General features: G+C 44.9%; 1 protein-coding gene across 4 annotated transcripts in view; it reads right to left on the bottom strand.

Moving 5' to 3' along the window:
- Positions 1–12,393, bottom strand: part of LOC115465749 — a 71,087-nt gene extending 58,694 nt beyond the window's left edge. For 2 of the 4 annotated variants that reach the window (XM_030196458.1, XM_030196467.1), the window contains exon 1: positions 12,279–12,393. In XM_030196458.1, coding sequence (XP_030052318.1) covers positions 12,279–12,302 — 24 coding nt within the window. In that variant the 5' untranslated portion in view covers positions 12,303–12,393. The remainder of the gene's footprint in view (positions 1–12,278) is intronic. The other 2 variants (XM_030196474.1, XM_030196482.1) reach the window with 2 other exon arrangements.
- Positions 12,394–17,452: the final 5,059 nt, after the last annotated feature.

Here is a 17,452-nt window from a genome sequence, read left to right as displayed (position 1 = left end):
CTGCTGAACCTCCAAGCCCCTGTGTTGCTGGCTTGGAGTTGGGGGGGGGGGGCACTAGGCCTCCAGGGCCTTGCTGTTTGGGGTCTGGTGTTCCTACAGACCTCCAGCCCCTGTGTTTGACAGGTCTGGGGTTTTGACAGCCTGGACCTGGCAAACAAGCGTGGGAGGATTGTGCCTGAGCAATTCTCTTGCACTTTACCGTATGATCAGTGATAATAGCGCACATAAATTTGCATGCTAATATCTCTGATCATAGGGGGTGGTAACGCTGCACGCCGTTCCAGCGCTATTTTTAGAGCGCTGTTTGGAACATTGCGGGGCTTTCGATCATCTGGGCATTAAATTGTAATCCCTCTGGGGACATGAAAATACCTACTGTACTTGAATGTAACTTGCCTTGAGCTATTACTGAGAAAGCTGTGGTCCAAATGCAATACCAGGCAGTGTGAAGTAATACAAAACACTACAAACGTCACTCAGGACCTACAGAGCAATTCCAACATACCAGAATAGCAGTAACTTCCACAAGTCACACAACAAGCACCTACCTAGGAAAAGACAGTACCACAAACACTGCAGTGAGCACTAGATCATCAATAAACCTATTGGAAAACTAAACAAACCAGATTAAAACAGATCGATCGTGCAGCCGGTGCTAACAGAAAACCATATTTCTTTCACAAACGCTGAGCACAGACCCTCACCCATGCCTACGTTTACTAAGGTGTCCTATAGGCGCGATAGCGTTTTTAACACGTGTAAATGGTTGATGTACGTTAAACGCTAACACGTCCATAGAAATGTATAGGAGCGTTAGCGTTTAATGCAGCTTAACTTTAAAGGCGCATTAGAAACGCTAACGCACCTTAGTATAGAATAAGTAACTACAAAATAAAAAACAGAAATAAAAATTAAACTGAACCCCCAAGAAGTCAGACACCTTGCATACAGTGTAACACCAGAGAAAGAGAAAGCAATGAATGTACCCCAGTACTGTGCAAAATGTAAAGACAACAGATGTAAATTTTAAAAACTGAAATATTCCAATGATTACAAAATGGAAAATAAGATACCATTTTATTGGACTAAATATTTTTTTAAATTAGCTTTTTGGGGCCAAAACCTCCTTCCTCAAGTCAGGACACACTATATTGCTGTTATGGTATACTATAACGGTTTCACTTTGTAACTATCCACCTCATTGTTTTCCCATTATTTCTTTTGAATGTATTTGTACATTTTTGGAGAGCTCAATAAATGAGAATTTTATTGTAATTCAGACCAGCCTCCCCTGTTAATTTTTGTTTTCTGTGACAAAATATTCATCTTTTACTCTGAAAGTCTGCCATTAGGGGGACTCTGTGTTAGTTTGTGTACAGTGAGGCAGGAGTTTTGGAAGAGTTATACAGTTTTGGCCACAGACCTTAATGAAATTGATTGTGCACCAGGCCCCACTGATTTGAAAGGCCTGCTACATTTAAGTAGGATTTCTTTACCACTTTTTAAAAACAACCTGGACAGAGGCAATAAACTAAAATATCCAAACAAAAATACATTATTACAGCATAGTACACTATTTACAATGCCAACACATTAAAACATCTTAATAGAGAGTAAAGGGGAGGTGGAACAGATAAGATAGATGAGACTGAGCAGGGTTGACAACAATAATAGTAACATACTGGCTCATTTTCAAAGCACTTAGCCTTCCAAAATTCCATAGAAACCTATGGAACTTTGGAAGGCTAAGTGCTTTGAAAATATGCCTCATAGTAACATAGTAGATGACGGCAGAAAAAGACCTGCACGGTCCATCCAGTCTGCCCAACAAGATAACTCATATTTGCTGCTTTTTGTGTATACCCTACTTTGATTTGTACCTGTGCTCTTCAGGGCACAGACCGTATAAGTCTGACCAGCACTATCCTCACCTCCCAACCACCAGCCCTGCTTCCCAACCACCGGCTCTGACACAGACTGTATAAGTCTGCCCAGCACTATCCCCGCCTCCCACCACCGGCTCTGGCACAGACCGTATAAGTCTGTCCAGCACTATCCCCGCCTCCCACCACCGGCTCTGGCACAGACCGTATAAGTCTGCCCAACACTATCCCCGCCTCCCAACCACCAGCCCCGCCTCCCAACCACCGGCTCTGGCACAGACCATATAAGTCTGCCCAACACTATCCCCGCCTCCCAACCACCAGCCCCGCCTCCCAACCACCGGCTCTGGCACAGACCGTACAAGTCTGTCCAGCACTATCCCCGCCTCCCAACCACCGGCTCTGGCACAGACTGTATAAGTCTGCCCAGCACTATCCCCGCCTCCCACCACCGGCTCTGGCACAGACCGTATAAGTCTGCCCAACACTATCCCCGCCTCCCAACCACCAGCCCCGCCTCCCGATCAACAATAATAACTTTATCAAAACACTTTATAGCTAGATGTAAATCCCTTCCATGCATACTCAGCATTCCATATCACACAGTACAATAACAAAACTGAAGGCAGAATAGCAACATTCAATATTAAAGGCAATTTTTATATTAACAGAAGAGAAAGTGTTGTTGCTTACCTGTAGCAGGTGTTCTCATGGGTAACAGGGTAATGCAGACACACTGGTAGCCCTCTCCGCGGGTTGTGTGCCCGGAATGCACTCTCCCAGCTTAAATCTGATTGCTTTTGAGTTGACCAATCAGCAGAGAGGGACACCTTCCTGCCTTGTGCTTGAACTGCAAATCCCCAGTTAGCCGAGTAGCTAGGACCAAAGATGAAACTTGAAAAAGACAGTGAGAGTAAAAGAAAGAGCACCGCATTTGAAGTTTAGTTGAGGTCAAAAACTTCAAAATGAGAAGTGCATCTATTAACAACGAGAAAGAAACAACAAGCAGAACTGAGAATGTGCTCTGGTTTTTGGGTTGTTGTTTTTTTTTTTTTTAACTAGAGTAGTAAATCCCATAAAGCGGAGAAAGAGGGAGGGATGGTGTGTCTGCATTATCCTGTTACCCATGGAGAACATCCGTTACAGGTAAGCAACAACGCTTTCTCTGTGAGGCAGGATAATGCTGCCACACTGGTGATTCCCTAGTAGAGGGTTGCTAAATAATAACTAATCTTTCAAATGCAACTCAAAACAGAAAAGAGGGTGGAGGTACAGTCATAAAAACAAGTGCTGAAGAACCCTCTGACCAAACGCAGCATCTGTGCAGGAAGCAATATCCAGACAATACTGCTGTGCAAAGATACTGGTGTAGACCATGTGGCCGCTTTGCCGATGTCCAGAAGCGGAATTCCCTTGAGGAAAGCCGTAGATGTCACCTGAAGCTGCAACGGCAGTCAGCACGGGCAGGTTCTGCTGATGATAACACAACGAGATACAGCCCACAATCCAGGTGGATAGAGTTTGTTTGGATACTGGTGAGACACGAGACTTTTGGTGAAATGACAGGAAAAGCTGTGAAGAATGTCTGCGCGATTTTGTGCGATGAAGGTAAAAAAGAAGAGCTCTTCAACAATTCAATGTTTGGAGAGATGCTTCTGTTGGAGAAGAGTGAGGTTTTGGGAAAAAAAAAAACCAAGTAAAACAATATCCTGGTTAGATGAAAAACAGCAACAACTTTAGGATGTAACTTAGGGTGAGTACGCAAGTTAGTAGGGAGGAACATAGTATATGGAGGATAGTTCACTGACTCGCCTGGCTAAGATTATTGCAACAAGGAACAGCATTTTCCATGTGAGGAACTGAAGAGAAGTTGATGCTGATGCTAAAGGCTCAAAAGGTGGATGCAAGAGTTGAGTAAGAATGAGGTGGAGGTCCCAAGAAGGAGGCGGTGGCTTAATTGGAGGACGCAAATGAATGAGGCCTTTGAGGAAACACTTGACCAGCAGATGTGAGGAAAGAAATAATGATCCATGTGTGGAAAGAATACTGGAAATTGCTGCGAGGTGAACTTGTACAGAAAAAGGCTGTAAACCTGAAACCAGGAGGTGGAGCAAGGAGGATAATAACGAGGAAATTGACAGAGAGTACAGAGTTAAGCCATTTGTCTGACACCAATTAGAAAAATCTCTTTCATTTGAGTGAATAAGATCTGAGTAGAAAGTTTATGAATGGCATGTAAAAAAATCCAAAACCGTCAATATGGCAAGGAGTGATGTGATCCATGAAGCTTCCAAGCCATCAATGACAACTTCCTTGAATTGGGATGTAGAACTTGGCTGTTTTGTTGACTGAGGGGTGTGGATAAGCTCCCAGAGGTATTGGGGTCACCTGGGAAAGCTTGAGAAGTCATGGATACCATGGTTGATGCGGCCAATTGGCTCCCCAGCAAAAGCAAGGGACGGGTTTTTGACTGGCTCCAGTTCAGCATAGCCTCTGTAAACGTGTCCGTACCAGATGACTTGCCGGTTGGGGGGAGGTCTTTAACATTGCTTTTGACTCGTAACCACTCGCCTCCACCTACCCTCCTCTCCTCCTTCCTGTACACATTAATTGATTTGATTACTTTATTTTTGTCTATTAGATTGTAAGCTCTTTGAGCAGGGACTGTCTTACTTCTATGTTTGTGCAGCGCTGCGTATGCCTTGTAGCGCTATAGAAATGCTAAATAGTAGTAGTAGTAATAGTAGGTTAATGTTTTTTCACCAAAGGTGGCCTCTTATAACCTCCGACCGGTGGGTTCTTCAAATTGTCCGGTTAGGATACACCCTCAATCTGGAATCCAAGCCTCCAAATTGACCACCGGGAGCTCAGTCCTACAGCTCCGAGCATAGGCAGGTACTTACAGAGGAACTCTCCGCCCTTCTGCAGGCCCAAGCGGTCAAACCCGTTCCACCAGGGGAAGAAGGGCTGGAATTCTATTCCAGGGACTTCCTTGTGCAAAAGAAAACAGGGGGATGCGTCCCATCCTAGACCTAAGGGCCCTGAACAAATTTCTAGTCCGAGAAAAGTTCAGGATGGTTTCCCTGGGCACCCTTCTTCCCATGATTTAGGAAAACAAATGGCTCTCTGAACTTAAAGGATACTTACACCCACATCTCGATACTTCCAGCTCACAGGAAGTATCTTCGATTTTGGCTAGGAACACAGCACTTTCAGTACCGTGTACTGCCTTTTGGCCTGACGTCTGCGCCCAGAGTGTTTACCAAATGCCTAGCTGTAGTCGCAGCGTCTCTACGCAGACTGGGAGTGCATGTGTTCTGTGCCATCTTCAGTGAGGGAGCTGAATCCCTGGACTGTTTTAAAGATTGAGAGGATGTTGTGACTGCCACTTATTTCAGTTCTGTAACTAGCACTGTAAGTGTTATCGGGGACTGTTTCAGAGACTTCTCCTTTGCGGCTGTTACTGCCGTTGTTGAGTCTGAAGTGAAATTCACCTGAGGGGAAAGAAAGTTGGTATCAGGACCTGCCGGTACTGCACGAGAGCCCGTTGGGATCTGGCTGTATAGCAGTGCTACAATTAGAAGAACCCGCTGGTACCTTAGGAAGGCCCTTTGGGTCGGCACGTTTGCTCCATTTGCAGAAGAGGAATTCACAGCTTTTCCTGTGAAGGAAGACTACTACTACTATAAATCATTTCTATAGCGCTACCAGTCATACGCAGCACTTCACAATTGAACATGAAGAAAAGACAGTCCCTGCTCAAAAGAGCTTACAATCTAAATCAGGACAGACAGACAGGACCGATAAGGGTAGGACAGACAGAAGGACACATAGGGAAAGGGTCTATTGAGGAGAGGAAGACAAGATAAAGGTTACGAGCAAGTGACAAGTTAGTAGTCAAAAGCAGCATCAAACAGGTAGGCCTTTAGCTCGGATTTGAAGGCGGCCAGGGATGGAGCTAGACGTAACGGCTCAGGAAGCCTATTCCAGGCATAAGGTACGGCGAGATAAAAGGAACGGAGTCTGGAGTTAGCGATGGAGGAGAAGGGTGCAATTAGGAGAGTTTTGCCTAGTGAACGGCCACTCAAAACTCAAAGTCTTAGATTTCAAGCGTACTGATTTTAGTAAAATGGGGGAATACCTGAGGAAGGAGCTGATGGGCTGGGAGAACAAATGAGAAGTGGAAGGACAGTGGTCCAGGCTGAAAGAAGCTATAAATAGAGCCACAAGCACTTATATAAGGAGAGTAAATAAAAGCAAGAGAAAAAGGAAACCGATATGGTTCTTCAAGCAAGTGGCCGAGAAAATAAAGGCTAAAGAGTTGGCGTTCCTGAAATACACCAAAACTCAAGAAGCCGAACACGGAGAGGAATACCGGAGGAAACTAAAAGAAGCCAAGAGAGAGATACGTCTGGCGAAAGCGCAAGCGGAAGAAAAAAATGGCTAGAAATGTAAGGAGGGGTGACAAAAATTTCTTCAGGTATATTAGTGAAAGGAGGAAGACAAATAAGGGAATTGTGAGACTGAAATACGCTGCGAACCGCTATGTAGATAAAGATGAAGAAAATGCAAATTTGCTAAATAGATACTCTGTTTTCACAGAAGAAAATCCTGGAGAAGGACCGCAATGGACTGGAAAAGTACAAATGAAAATGGAGTAGATATAGCACCGTTCACGGAAGAGAGTGTGTATAAACAACTTGAAAAGCTAAAGGTGGACAAAGCCGTGGGACCAGACAGGATCCACACCAGGATATTAAAGGAGCTCAGAGAGGTTCTGGCGGGTCCTCTCAAAAATTTGTTTAATAAATCATTGGAAACGGGAGAGGTTCTGTGGGATTGGAAAATGGCGGATGTGGTCCCTCTTCACAAAAGTGGTGATAGGGAACAAGCTGGAAACTACAGGCCGGTAAGCCTCATTTCAATTATTGGAAAAGTAATGGAAGTGATGCTGAAGGAAAGGATAGTGAATTTCCCGGAAGCCAATAAGTTGCAAGATCCGAGACAACATGGTTTTACCAAAGAGAAATCGTGCCAAACGAATCTCATTGAATTCTTTGACTGGGTGACAGGAGAATTGAATCAGGTACGAGCAATAGACGTAATCTACTTAGATTTCAGCAAAGCTTTTGACACGGTTCCCCACAGGAGGCTCTTGAACAAACTGGACGGGCTGAAGATAGGACCCAAAGTGGTGAACTGGATTAGGAACTGGTTGACGGACAGACGCCAGAGGGTGGTGGTAAATGGAATTCGCTCGGAGGAGGGAAAGGTGAATAGTGCTCAGGGATCGGTGCTGGGACCGTCAATATATTTGTGAGTGACATTGCTGAAGGGTTAGAAGGTAAAGTTTGCCTTTTTGTGGATGATACAAAGATTTGTAACAGAGTGGACAACCAGGAGGGAGTGGAAAACGTGAAAAAGGATCTGTGGAAGCTAGAAGAATGGTCTAAGGTTTGGCAATTAAAATTCAATGCAAAGAAATGCAAAGTGATGCTCTTAGGCAGTAGAAATCCACGGGAGACGTATGTGTTAGGTGGTGAGAGTCTGATAGGTACTGACGGAGAGAGGGATCTTAGGGTGATAGTATCTGAGGATCTGAAGGCGACACACAGTGTGACAAGGCGGTGGCCGTAGCAAGAAGGTTGTTAGGCTGTATAGAGAGAGGTGTGATCAGCAGAAAAAAAGGAGGTGTTGATGCCCCTGTATAAGTCGTTGGTGAGGCCCCACCTGGAATATTGTGTTCAGTTCTGGAGGCCGTATCTTGCTAAGGATGTAAAAAGAATTGAAGCGGTGCAAAGAAAAGCTACGAGAATGGTATGGGATTTGCGTTACAAGACGTATGAGAAGAGACTTGCGGACCTGAACATGTATACCCTGGAGGAAAGGAGAAACAGGGGTGATATGATACAGACGTTCAAATATCTGAAAGGTATTAATCCGCAAGCGAACCTTTTCCAGAGATGGGAAGGCGGTAGAACTAGAGGGCATGATATGAGATTGAAGGGGGGCAGACTCAAGAAAAATGTCAGGAAGTATTTTTTCACGGAGAGAGTGGTGGATGCTTGGAATGCTCTCCCACAGGAGGTGGTGGAGGGGAAAACAGTAACGGAATTCAAACATGCATGGGATAAACATAAAGGAATCCTGTTCCGAGGGAATGGATCCTCAGAAGCTTAGCCAAGATTGGGTGGCAGAGCCGGTGGTGGGAAGCGGGGCTGGTTGGAAAGACTTATATACGGTCTGTGCCAGAGCCAGTGATTGGGAGGCAGGGATAGTGCTGGGCTGACTCAATACGGTCTGTGCCCTGAAAATTACAGATACAAATCAAGGTAAGGTATACACAAAAAGTAGCACATATGAGTTTATCTTGTTGGGCAGACTGGATGGACCGTGCAGGTCTTTTTCTGTCGTCATCTACTATGTTACTATGTAACGGAGTTCCTGGGAAGGAGTGTAGGGAGAGATAAGGAAGAGACAGCATGTCCATAGTGTACGTGGAAAAGTAAAAACTGGGGATTTGCGGTTCAAGCATAAGGCGGGAAGGTGTCTCTCTCTGCTGACTGATCAACTCAAGACCAAACAGACTTAAGCTGGGAGGCAGGCATCCAAGCAGGCAGCCCGCGGACAGGGCTACCAGTGTGGCTGCATTATCCTGTCCCACAAAGAAAACTAACTAGACAGTCACACACACACACACGTGGATCCCTACTCCTCCTGTTTAGATAGGGGTGACTAAGTCAGAAAAGGTGCATATGCAACTGACCTCAGCAAGAGCAGATGTCGGTATGTACATCCTATGTTAGTCCTTGTGAGCAACTGGCTAGTTAGTTTTCTCTTCCATTAATATACAAATTGCCTTTAATATTGAATGTTGGGTATAAACTGAATGCAGTACAACATACATCTACTCACACCCCTCTTACCAAGAGATTACTTCTGTAATCCCACATTTACACCCGCCCCCCTCCCGTCCACCCACTCACATCCCTCTTAACAAGATACTACCTCTCACACTCACATATACACACCGCCGTCCACCCACACAGAGAACTTGCCTGTTTGCAAGGAGTGGCCTAGTAATTGAAGTAGCAGGCTGAAAATCAAGGTAGCCAGTTAAAATCCTACTGCTGCTCCTTGTGATCTTGGACAACTCACTAATTTTCCAGTGCCTCAGGTACAAACTTATCCCCCTATTTAATAAGGAGCGCGCTAATGCCAACACTGCTCATTCACTTTGAATGGGCTGTGTCGGCATTGCCACACAGCTTAGTAAATCGGGGAGTTCAATTGTGAGCTCTCTAGGGACAACAAAATACTAGCAACGCCCAGCACTAGAAGTAACACTAAATACTGCTGTTAATTAATCATTGTAAAGGAGAAAAAAAGCCTCATGTCCTCGAAAGTTCCTTGTCTCCCCTCCATTTTCCATCTCTCATCCCAATCTTCTTTATCTATCATCACTTTATTGCATGTATTCTTCTCCTGCCCAAATCTTTTTACTTCTCTACCTATTTTAGAGTTACTGACTTGGGTTTCCCCTCATCCCCTTTCAGTTCAGTTCCCCCTCTTCCCCATCTGAGCCTCAGCAATTAAGACACATATTGGTAGAGCTAAGAAAGGGCAACACCACTGTAGGGCCTGAGTTCATACGCACAGCTTCACTCTAATACCACCACTCTCTCCAATGGGCCAACATTACAGAGTACTAACCAAGAGGAAGGGTACAGTAGTTATGCTGGTAGGGAAGCAGAAAGTTGGAGGATTGCTGAAAGCTATGATACACTTTTTAAAGGTACTGCTGGCCGACTGCCACCCTTCCATAAACTGACTACGCTGGCTGAATGCTGGTTCATTGGCAACTTCAGTCCATTAATTTTCATGCCTTTATATATAGGCTTTGATTTCCATCCCCACCTTGGTGGCAAAGTGGGGATAATTTCAGTCACACTCCCAGACCCCTCCTCTGCCTGCAAACCTTTTCTAGCCTCATCCTTCTCGATCTATCTGCTGCTTTTGACACTGTTGATCACAGCCTACTCCTTGATACGCTGTCCTCACTTGGATTTCAGGGCTCTGTTCTTTCCTGGTTTTCTTCTTATCTCTCCCAGCGTACCTTTAGTGTATACTCTGGTGGATCCTCCTCCATTTCTATCCCACTGTCAGTTGGTGTACCTCAGGGATCTGTCCTGGGACCTCTTCTCTTCTCCATCTATACTTCTTCCGTTGGCACTCTGATCTCATCCCATGGTTTTCAGTATCATCTTTACGCTGATGACTCCCAGGACCCAGTTCTACCTCTCCACACCAGAAATCTCAGCCGAAATCCAGGCCAAAGTATCAGCCTGCCTGTCTGACATTGCTGCCTGGATGTCTCAGCGCCATCTGAAACTAAACATGACCTAGACTGAGCTTCTCATCTTTCCCCCTAAACCAACCTCTCCTCCTCCCCCATTCTCTTTCTGTGGATAATACTCTCATCCTTCCTGTCTCATCAGCACGTAACCTTGGGGTCATCTTTGACTCCTCCCTCTCCTTCTCTGCACATATTCAACAGACTGCTAAAACCTGTTGTTTCTTTCTCTATAATATCAGCAAAATTCACCCTTTCCTTTCTGAACACACTACCAGAACCCTCGTCCACACTCTTATCACCTCTCGCTTAGACTATTGCAACTTGCTTCTCACAGGTCTCTCATTTAGCCATCTCTCTCCTCTTCAATCTGTTCAAAATTCTGCTGCACGACTAATATTCCGCCAGTGTCGTTATGCTCATATTAGCCCTCTCCTCAAGTCACTTCACTGGCTTCCTATCCGTTTCCGCATACAGTTCAAACTCCTCTTATTGACCTATAAGTGCATTCACTCAGCAGCTCCTCAGTACCTCTCCACTCATCTCTCCCTACACTCCTCCCCGGGAACTCCGTTCACTGGGTAAATCTCTCTGATCTGCACCCTTCTCCTCCACTGCTAACTCCAGACTCCGTTCCTTTTATCTTGCTGCACCATATGCCTGGAATAGACTTCCTGAGCCGGTACGTCACGCTCCATCTCTGGCAGTCTTCAAATCTAAAAGCCCACCTTTTTGATGCTGCTTTTAACTCCTAACCCTTATTTGCTTGTTTAGAAACCTTATTTTATCATCCTCACTTTAATATTTCCATATCTCTTGTTTGTCTGTCCTAATTAGATTGTAAGCTCTGTCGAGCAGGGACTGTCTCTTCATGTTCAAGTGTACAGCGCTGCGTACGTCTAGTAGCGCTTTAGAAATGATAAGTAGTAGTAATAGTAAAGCGGAGGAGAAAGGCAAAGAAAGGGAAAGGGAACTTTCTGAGGTTTTTGCAACTACATTCAAAGCGGTTTACATATATTCAGGCACAGTACTTATTTTGTACCAGGGGCAATGGAGGGTTAAGTGACTTGCCCAGAGTCACGAGCTGCAGTGGGAATCGAACTCAGTTCCCCAGGATCAAAGTCCACTGCACTAACCACTAGGCTACTCCTCCACTGGAGCATCAGCCAGAGTTTCATTGTCTATGTTCCTGGGCAGGCAGCCAAATATTCATGGGGTGCCCAGCATCTTCTCTGTACATCACAGGAGTAACTGGCAGAGTCCCTTGAGCCATTCCGCAGCTCCCCCTCCCTGCTTAAAAACCCTACTCCACTGAACCGCAGTCCATGTCCATGGCAGCTCCTAGCCCGTCAGTCCCAGTTTCAACCAGTGCTTCCACCACTCTCAAGCTCAGCTCAACTTGCCATATAACTAATCAGGAGCTTAGCGGAGATTGGATGGCAGAGGCGGGGCTGGTGGTTGGGAGGCGGGGTTAGTGCTGGGCAGACTTATACGGTCTGTGCCCTGAAAATGACAGATACAAATCAAGGGGCTGGTGGTTGGGAGGCGGGGCTAGTGCTGGGCAGACTTATACAGTCTGTGCCCTGAAAATGACAGATACAAATCAAGGGGCTGGTGGTTGGGAGGCGGGGCTAGTGCTGGGCAGACTTATACAGTCTGTGCCCTGAAAATGACAGATACAAATCAAGGTAAGGTATACACACAAAAAGTAGCACATATGAGTTATCTTGTTGGGCAGACTGGATGGACCGTGCAGGTCTCTTTCTGCCGTCATCTACTATGTTACTATATTATAACAAAACCCTAGACCTGGCAGCTGCATAAAGAAATGCCCATCTCTAACTCTACACCACCAGCTCTGCCAGCACTTCTGTACAGTTCTGTCACCTCTTCTCCCTACACCCTTCGTTTCTCGTTATTCATTCTATTTTTTGCCACTTCAACTGCTGCAGTATGAGGTTGCACATTCCAGGAAGTCCAGCCAGCTGCTAGAGGCCTGCTACAACCCCCAGTCCCTGTAGCCTGCTGCTATAAGCCCCTACCTGATCGGCTTTGCCTGCAGCCATTCCCTCCGCATCAAGGAGCCTCAGCTGGGCTCCCAGACAAGCTCTTTCCGCCCTCTCTCTGCTACCTGAGCATCTGTGTGCGGTCGTCTGCGCTCCGTGCAGGAAGTGAGGGCTGCGCATGCGCTCGGGGAGGAAATCCTGTCACGTGAGAGTCCGGCAGGTGCATCCCTGGGAGTTGGAGTCTTTGAAGGCACTCTGTAGATCGCTGCATCTTCTGCACGTTGCTTCTCACTTGCCTCGGGCACCCCGGAGCCAAGTCAGGTTTTCACCATCTCTTTTGCGTAGAGAGGTGTGGATAACCATGTTAGTCCACTTTTAAAGGTAATCAATAGAAATAAAATATGGAAAAGAAAATAAGATGATAGCTTTTTTTTTATTGGACGAAGAAGGGCAACCTTCGAACGGTAATCAAAGAAATGTATTAAGTTATGTTCAATAAAAAAAAGGTATCATCTTATTTTTTTCCATGTTTTATTTCTATTGATCACCATCTCTTTAAAAGTACTTCAGTCTGAACTCAGTATGCACTGGGAGATGTAACTTACGCACATTAACAAACCCAGGATGTGTTTGGCAAGCCTTGCCTTAGAGCCAAATCTGCAAGACTATGGAGCGATGGAGACTCAGGCTGTCTGCGTTTAATGCTCTGTGACCCGGGAGCTTCTTGTAATCAGAGCAGACAGAAACGAAGACACAATTTAGCAGCATAGAGTTGTAATAACTGCACAGGCAAGCTCAGGAGTCAGTACAGAAAATAAGGAAGTGCAGGTTACATGCAAAGGCATCTGATGATGTGAAACTTTCAATTGCAACAAACTGAATACACACTTACAAAAAAAAAAAAAATTGCGGAGAGAGAGGAATTCTCGAGAAAGAGCCACAGCAAAATGCAGTAGCCAACGGTAGGCACAGAAGCTTCTACACACCAAAAACTCACAAAGCAACACAGCACGGTTTTTCATCTTTGTTATCACATAAAATAAAACTAAGAAGCGCAGCGAAAGAAAGCATAAATTATTGCAGTTTACTATTCCTAGCGAGGGTAAGGCAGTTACAATCCAACTAAAGTACTTTGCTCCCCGTTCACCTGACAGGATCGATCCAGTCCTGGGGTTATTTCATAATTGCATCTGCAGCTTAAGTTTTAAACACTGTTTTTATGTATTGTTCTAACTCCCACGATTTCTGTACAGGTGGTGGTAAGTTACAGGTGGTAGGTTTCCCCCCCCCCCCCCCCCCCCCCAGAAAGGAAAAGAACTCCATTATTCATGAGAAAGCCTGACCAGATAGAAATTAACATGAAGAGGGGCGTGGCAGAGGGAGAAGGATAGATGAAAAGGGAGGTGTAAAGGCAGTAGTTCCCAAACCTGGTCCTGGAGGTGCCCCAGCCAGTCAGGTTTTCAGGACAGCCACAATGAATATTAATCTTCTACCATAAAATAACCACTGTTATCTATTTACTCAAACTTATATATGTGATTTTATTATATTTTTTAACAAATCTTTTATATAAATAAATTTTCACCATGACCTTTATCAAGTCTATTTTCCTCCAATCACACCTACATTCATACTGATCATTCATACCATATAATACTTACACAAAATATATTTTTTTAGCACGGCACTAACCCAGCAGTAATCGGGCAGCACTGTGCGCTACCCGGTTACTGTTGGGTTAACGCCATGTCTTTTTTTTTTTTTTACCCACTGCGTTAGAAAGGGCCTCAGTGTGAGGCTAAAATGGTCTCCACTGCTGGGCGCACGGCCCTGTTTTTACCACAGCTTGGAAAAAGGACCCCTTAGAGAAAACAGTTCAACCTGACAGATGACAACACTCAACCAATCACAAACACTGGATCCAGGAGTAGTCAGGTAGCTGTTGTAGACAAGAGGCACCACAGCTGGGATGGCAAATGTGTTTCTCCACTCGAGAAGGCAGCAGCAGAAACCGCAGGCAGGTCGGTAGCTTTTCCCAGGTAGGTCAGCATGCAGGCAGCTTGGAGAAAAGACGGCTGAGGGGAGATATGATAGAGGTATATAAAATAATGAGTGGAGTGGAACGGGTAGACATGAATCGCTTGTTTACTCTTTCCAAAAATACTAGAACCAGGGAGCATGCAATTAAGCTACAAAGTAGTAAATTTAAAATGAATCAGATAAAATATTTCTTCACTGAACATGTAATTAAACTCTGGAATTCATGGCCAGAGAATGTGGTAAAAAGCAGTTAGCTTAACAGGGTTTAAAAAGATTTGGATGGCTTCCTAAAAGAAAAGCTCATAAGCCATTATCAAAATGGACTTGGGAAAATCCACTGCTTATTTCTGGGATAAGCAGCGTAAAAGTATTGTACTGTTTTGGGATCTTAACAGGTACTTGTGACCCGGATTGGCCATTGTTGGAAACAGGATACTGGGCTTGATGGACCTTTGGTCTGTTCCAGTGTGGCAACACTTATGTACTTATGTAGGGCAAACATGGACCCAGACTTCTGTGCCTCTGCTTTATTCTGCGGTACGGGGGGGGGGGGTGCTGCTGTTCCTCCTCCTCCTTCCCCCTCAAGAGGGGGCATGCCCTTCCAATGGTCCTCCCCCATACCCTCCATCTGGTGGGGCCGATGATGGGCACCTCCCATTCCCCAGGGTTGACCACTGTATCATCCTCCGGGGTGTCCTGGGCAGCCTGGTTGTCCTGAGTGGCCTGGTGGTCCTAGGTAGCCTGGTGATCTTGGGGGGGGGGGGGCAGTTGCCTTGTGTGTGTAAATTTTGCACTTTAGGTCAGTACCTTCTACATGGTGCAGCAGCCTGCTGTTGCAAACCAGGGATGGAGACAGGTGTGGGCAGTAGTGGTTACCTAGGGGGATATGTCTGAGGTGTGGGATCAATGAGATGACATGATAGGGAACACTGGAGGGTGATCTGGCAAGGGGCATGCAGGATGTATTGCCAGTGTCCAGTTCTTTAGCAGAAGCATGTTTGTGGTAGCAGTTAGGACTGTGGTACCTTTATACAAGGGTTAGGAATTCAATTCCGACTGTGAGGGTTTGTATTGATTTTTTTGTTTTGTACTATTCTATGTAATGACTTTCAAATTATACAGTATCACCCAATATATGCAATTACCAGGAATTCAGCCAAGAAAATCAGGAAACAGTATCCATCCTGGGAAGGGGGATAGAAAAAAAAAAATAACCACCATGATCCTCTACAATAAGGTAAATGGATCCGAGAATTGGTAATAACAGAAGGGCAATAGCTCTACTTAAGTGGTAACTTTTTTATGTCCCCTACTGTAGAGGCTGCAATATGCTAGTACCACACGGAGACCAGTGGAGTAGCCAAGGGTGGGCTTGGGTGGACCCAGGCCCACCCATTTTGGGCTCAGGCCCACCCAGTAGCAGCACATCTATGATGTGGGTGGCAGGGATTCCCCAAGCCCCACCAGCCGAAAACGCCTAACAACTGTTCCTCCTACATACCTTGTAAATACCAGATCTTCGCCTGCAGTGAGCAGTGACTGAAACATACTGCTCGCACCAGCCCCACAGCCTTCCCTCTATGTATTCCCGCCAATGCGGAAACAGGAAGTTACATCAGAGGGAAGGCTGTGGGGCCAACATGAGCAGTGTGTACTAGTTGCTGCTTGCTGTCAGTGCAAATCTGCTATTTAAAAGGTATGCAGTGGAGAGGGTGATGTTTGAGAGACCAGATGGCATGCAGGTGAGAGAGGGAGAGACCAAATCACTTGCGGAGTACTTCTGCCCACCCATATTGGACCCAGGCCCACCCAAAATTGGGTGTCTGGCTACGCCCCTGTCACACACCATTCACAATTCATGAATCACAGGTTGCAGCTATTACCCTCACAGCTTCAGTATGACCAAATTGCTATTCTGGAGTGAAGGGTGGGCAGAACATACTTCTTCCCTCCCTTATTCAAACTTCACACCAGTGAGACAGTTGTGTGCAAAAGTTTAGGCACCTCTGGTCAAAATGTTTTACTAAATCCTTTAGTGAACAGAAGGTGATACAACCTCTTCTTAGCACAAACATGGTATCTTTCTGCATATTTTAATGCAAAATTATTTTGCTGCTTCAGATTGAAAATAATAATAAAAAAAAAAGAGTGAATATGGTAGGTGCAAAAGATGCTTCATTACTGCTTGTTTTAAAGTTATTAATAAATCTCAAAATATTTAATCACTTGTTAGGTGAAGACAACTACGTGGTTGAACAAATACTTGACTCTTTTAAATTCTCTTCAACTTGTGACCTTTGTTCTGTCTACATTCAACCACCATGGGTTCCTCTAAGCAGCTTTGAGTGCTTTACTTTATCCTGTGAGACTTTGGGTCACTTATGGGGGTCAAACCCATTTCTTTTTATCAGTAGATGCGGTACAATCTTTTGTGTTTTGTTTTTTTTTACATAATTTCCCAGCTGATGTTGGCTCTTTGATAGCTGCTTTCCTCTGTTTAGAGCGATCTTGATCTTGGACCTTTCTCTTTTGGTCTTTTGTTATGTACTTTATGTTCTTTAGACCCATCTGGTGGCTGGATAGATAGTTTTTCCTTACTTCTGGTTTATTTCCTTTTGTTATTTGTTGGGACTATGTGGCTTTTTACTATATCTTGTGGTGCTGGCTGGTTATCTTTGGGGGTGGGTATGGCAGGGGGAGTTCACTTGATACTTCCCATGTAATATGGGACTGTAGAAAGGGAACTGGGGTGGGTTAGTGTTGGTGAGGGAGGTAATGTAAAACTTCTTGATGATTTCTGGTTTGTTTGAGGACTTTCTGCATTTGTGTTTTCTTTTTGAGAACTACATATGTTTGTACTAGTTATTTGTATTCTCATCAATAAAAAGATTTAAACTAAAATTAGAGATGAAGAAAAATCCTAAGAGCAAGAAATCTACGATTTATAAATTTTCCTTGTATTAACCTATTACCCCCTGAGATCTTATTGAGAAAGTATCTCAAGCAGGTCCTAGGTTTAGCTACTGCTGGAATAATGCCTGTTGGTTACTATCAGATTAAAAAAAACAAACTTCAAACAGATCAACAAGGAGTAGACCAAATGGTATCATCAGAAATTGATTTAACTGCTTTTCCTGAGGATACTCAAGGTGTGATAAATACAAGACCTA

This window comes from Microcaecilia unicolor, chromosome 1 (assembly GCF_901765095.1).
Source record: "Microcaecilia unicolor chromosome 1, aMicUni1.1, whole genome shotgun sequence".
NCBI classification, from domain to species: domain Eukaryota; kingdom Metazoa; phylum Chordata; class Amphibia; order Gymnophiona; family Siphonopidae; genus Microcaecilia; species Microcaecilia unicolor.
The sequence above is the reverse complement of the archived record's forward strand: the minus strand, read 5'-3'. Positions and strand labels throughout refer to the sequence as shown.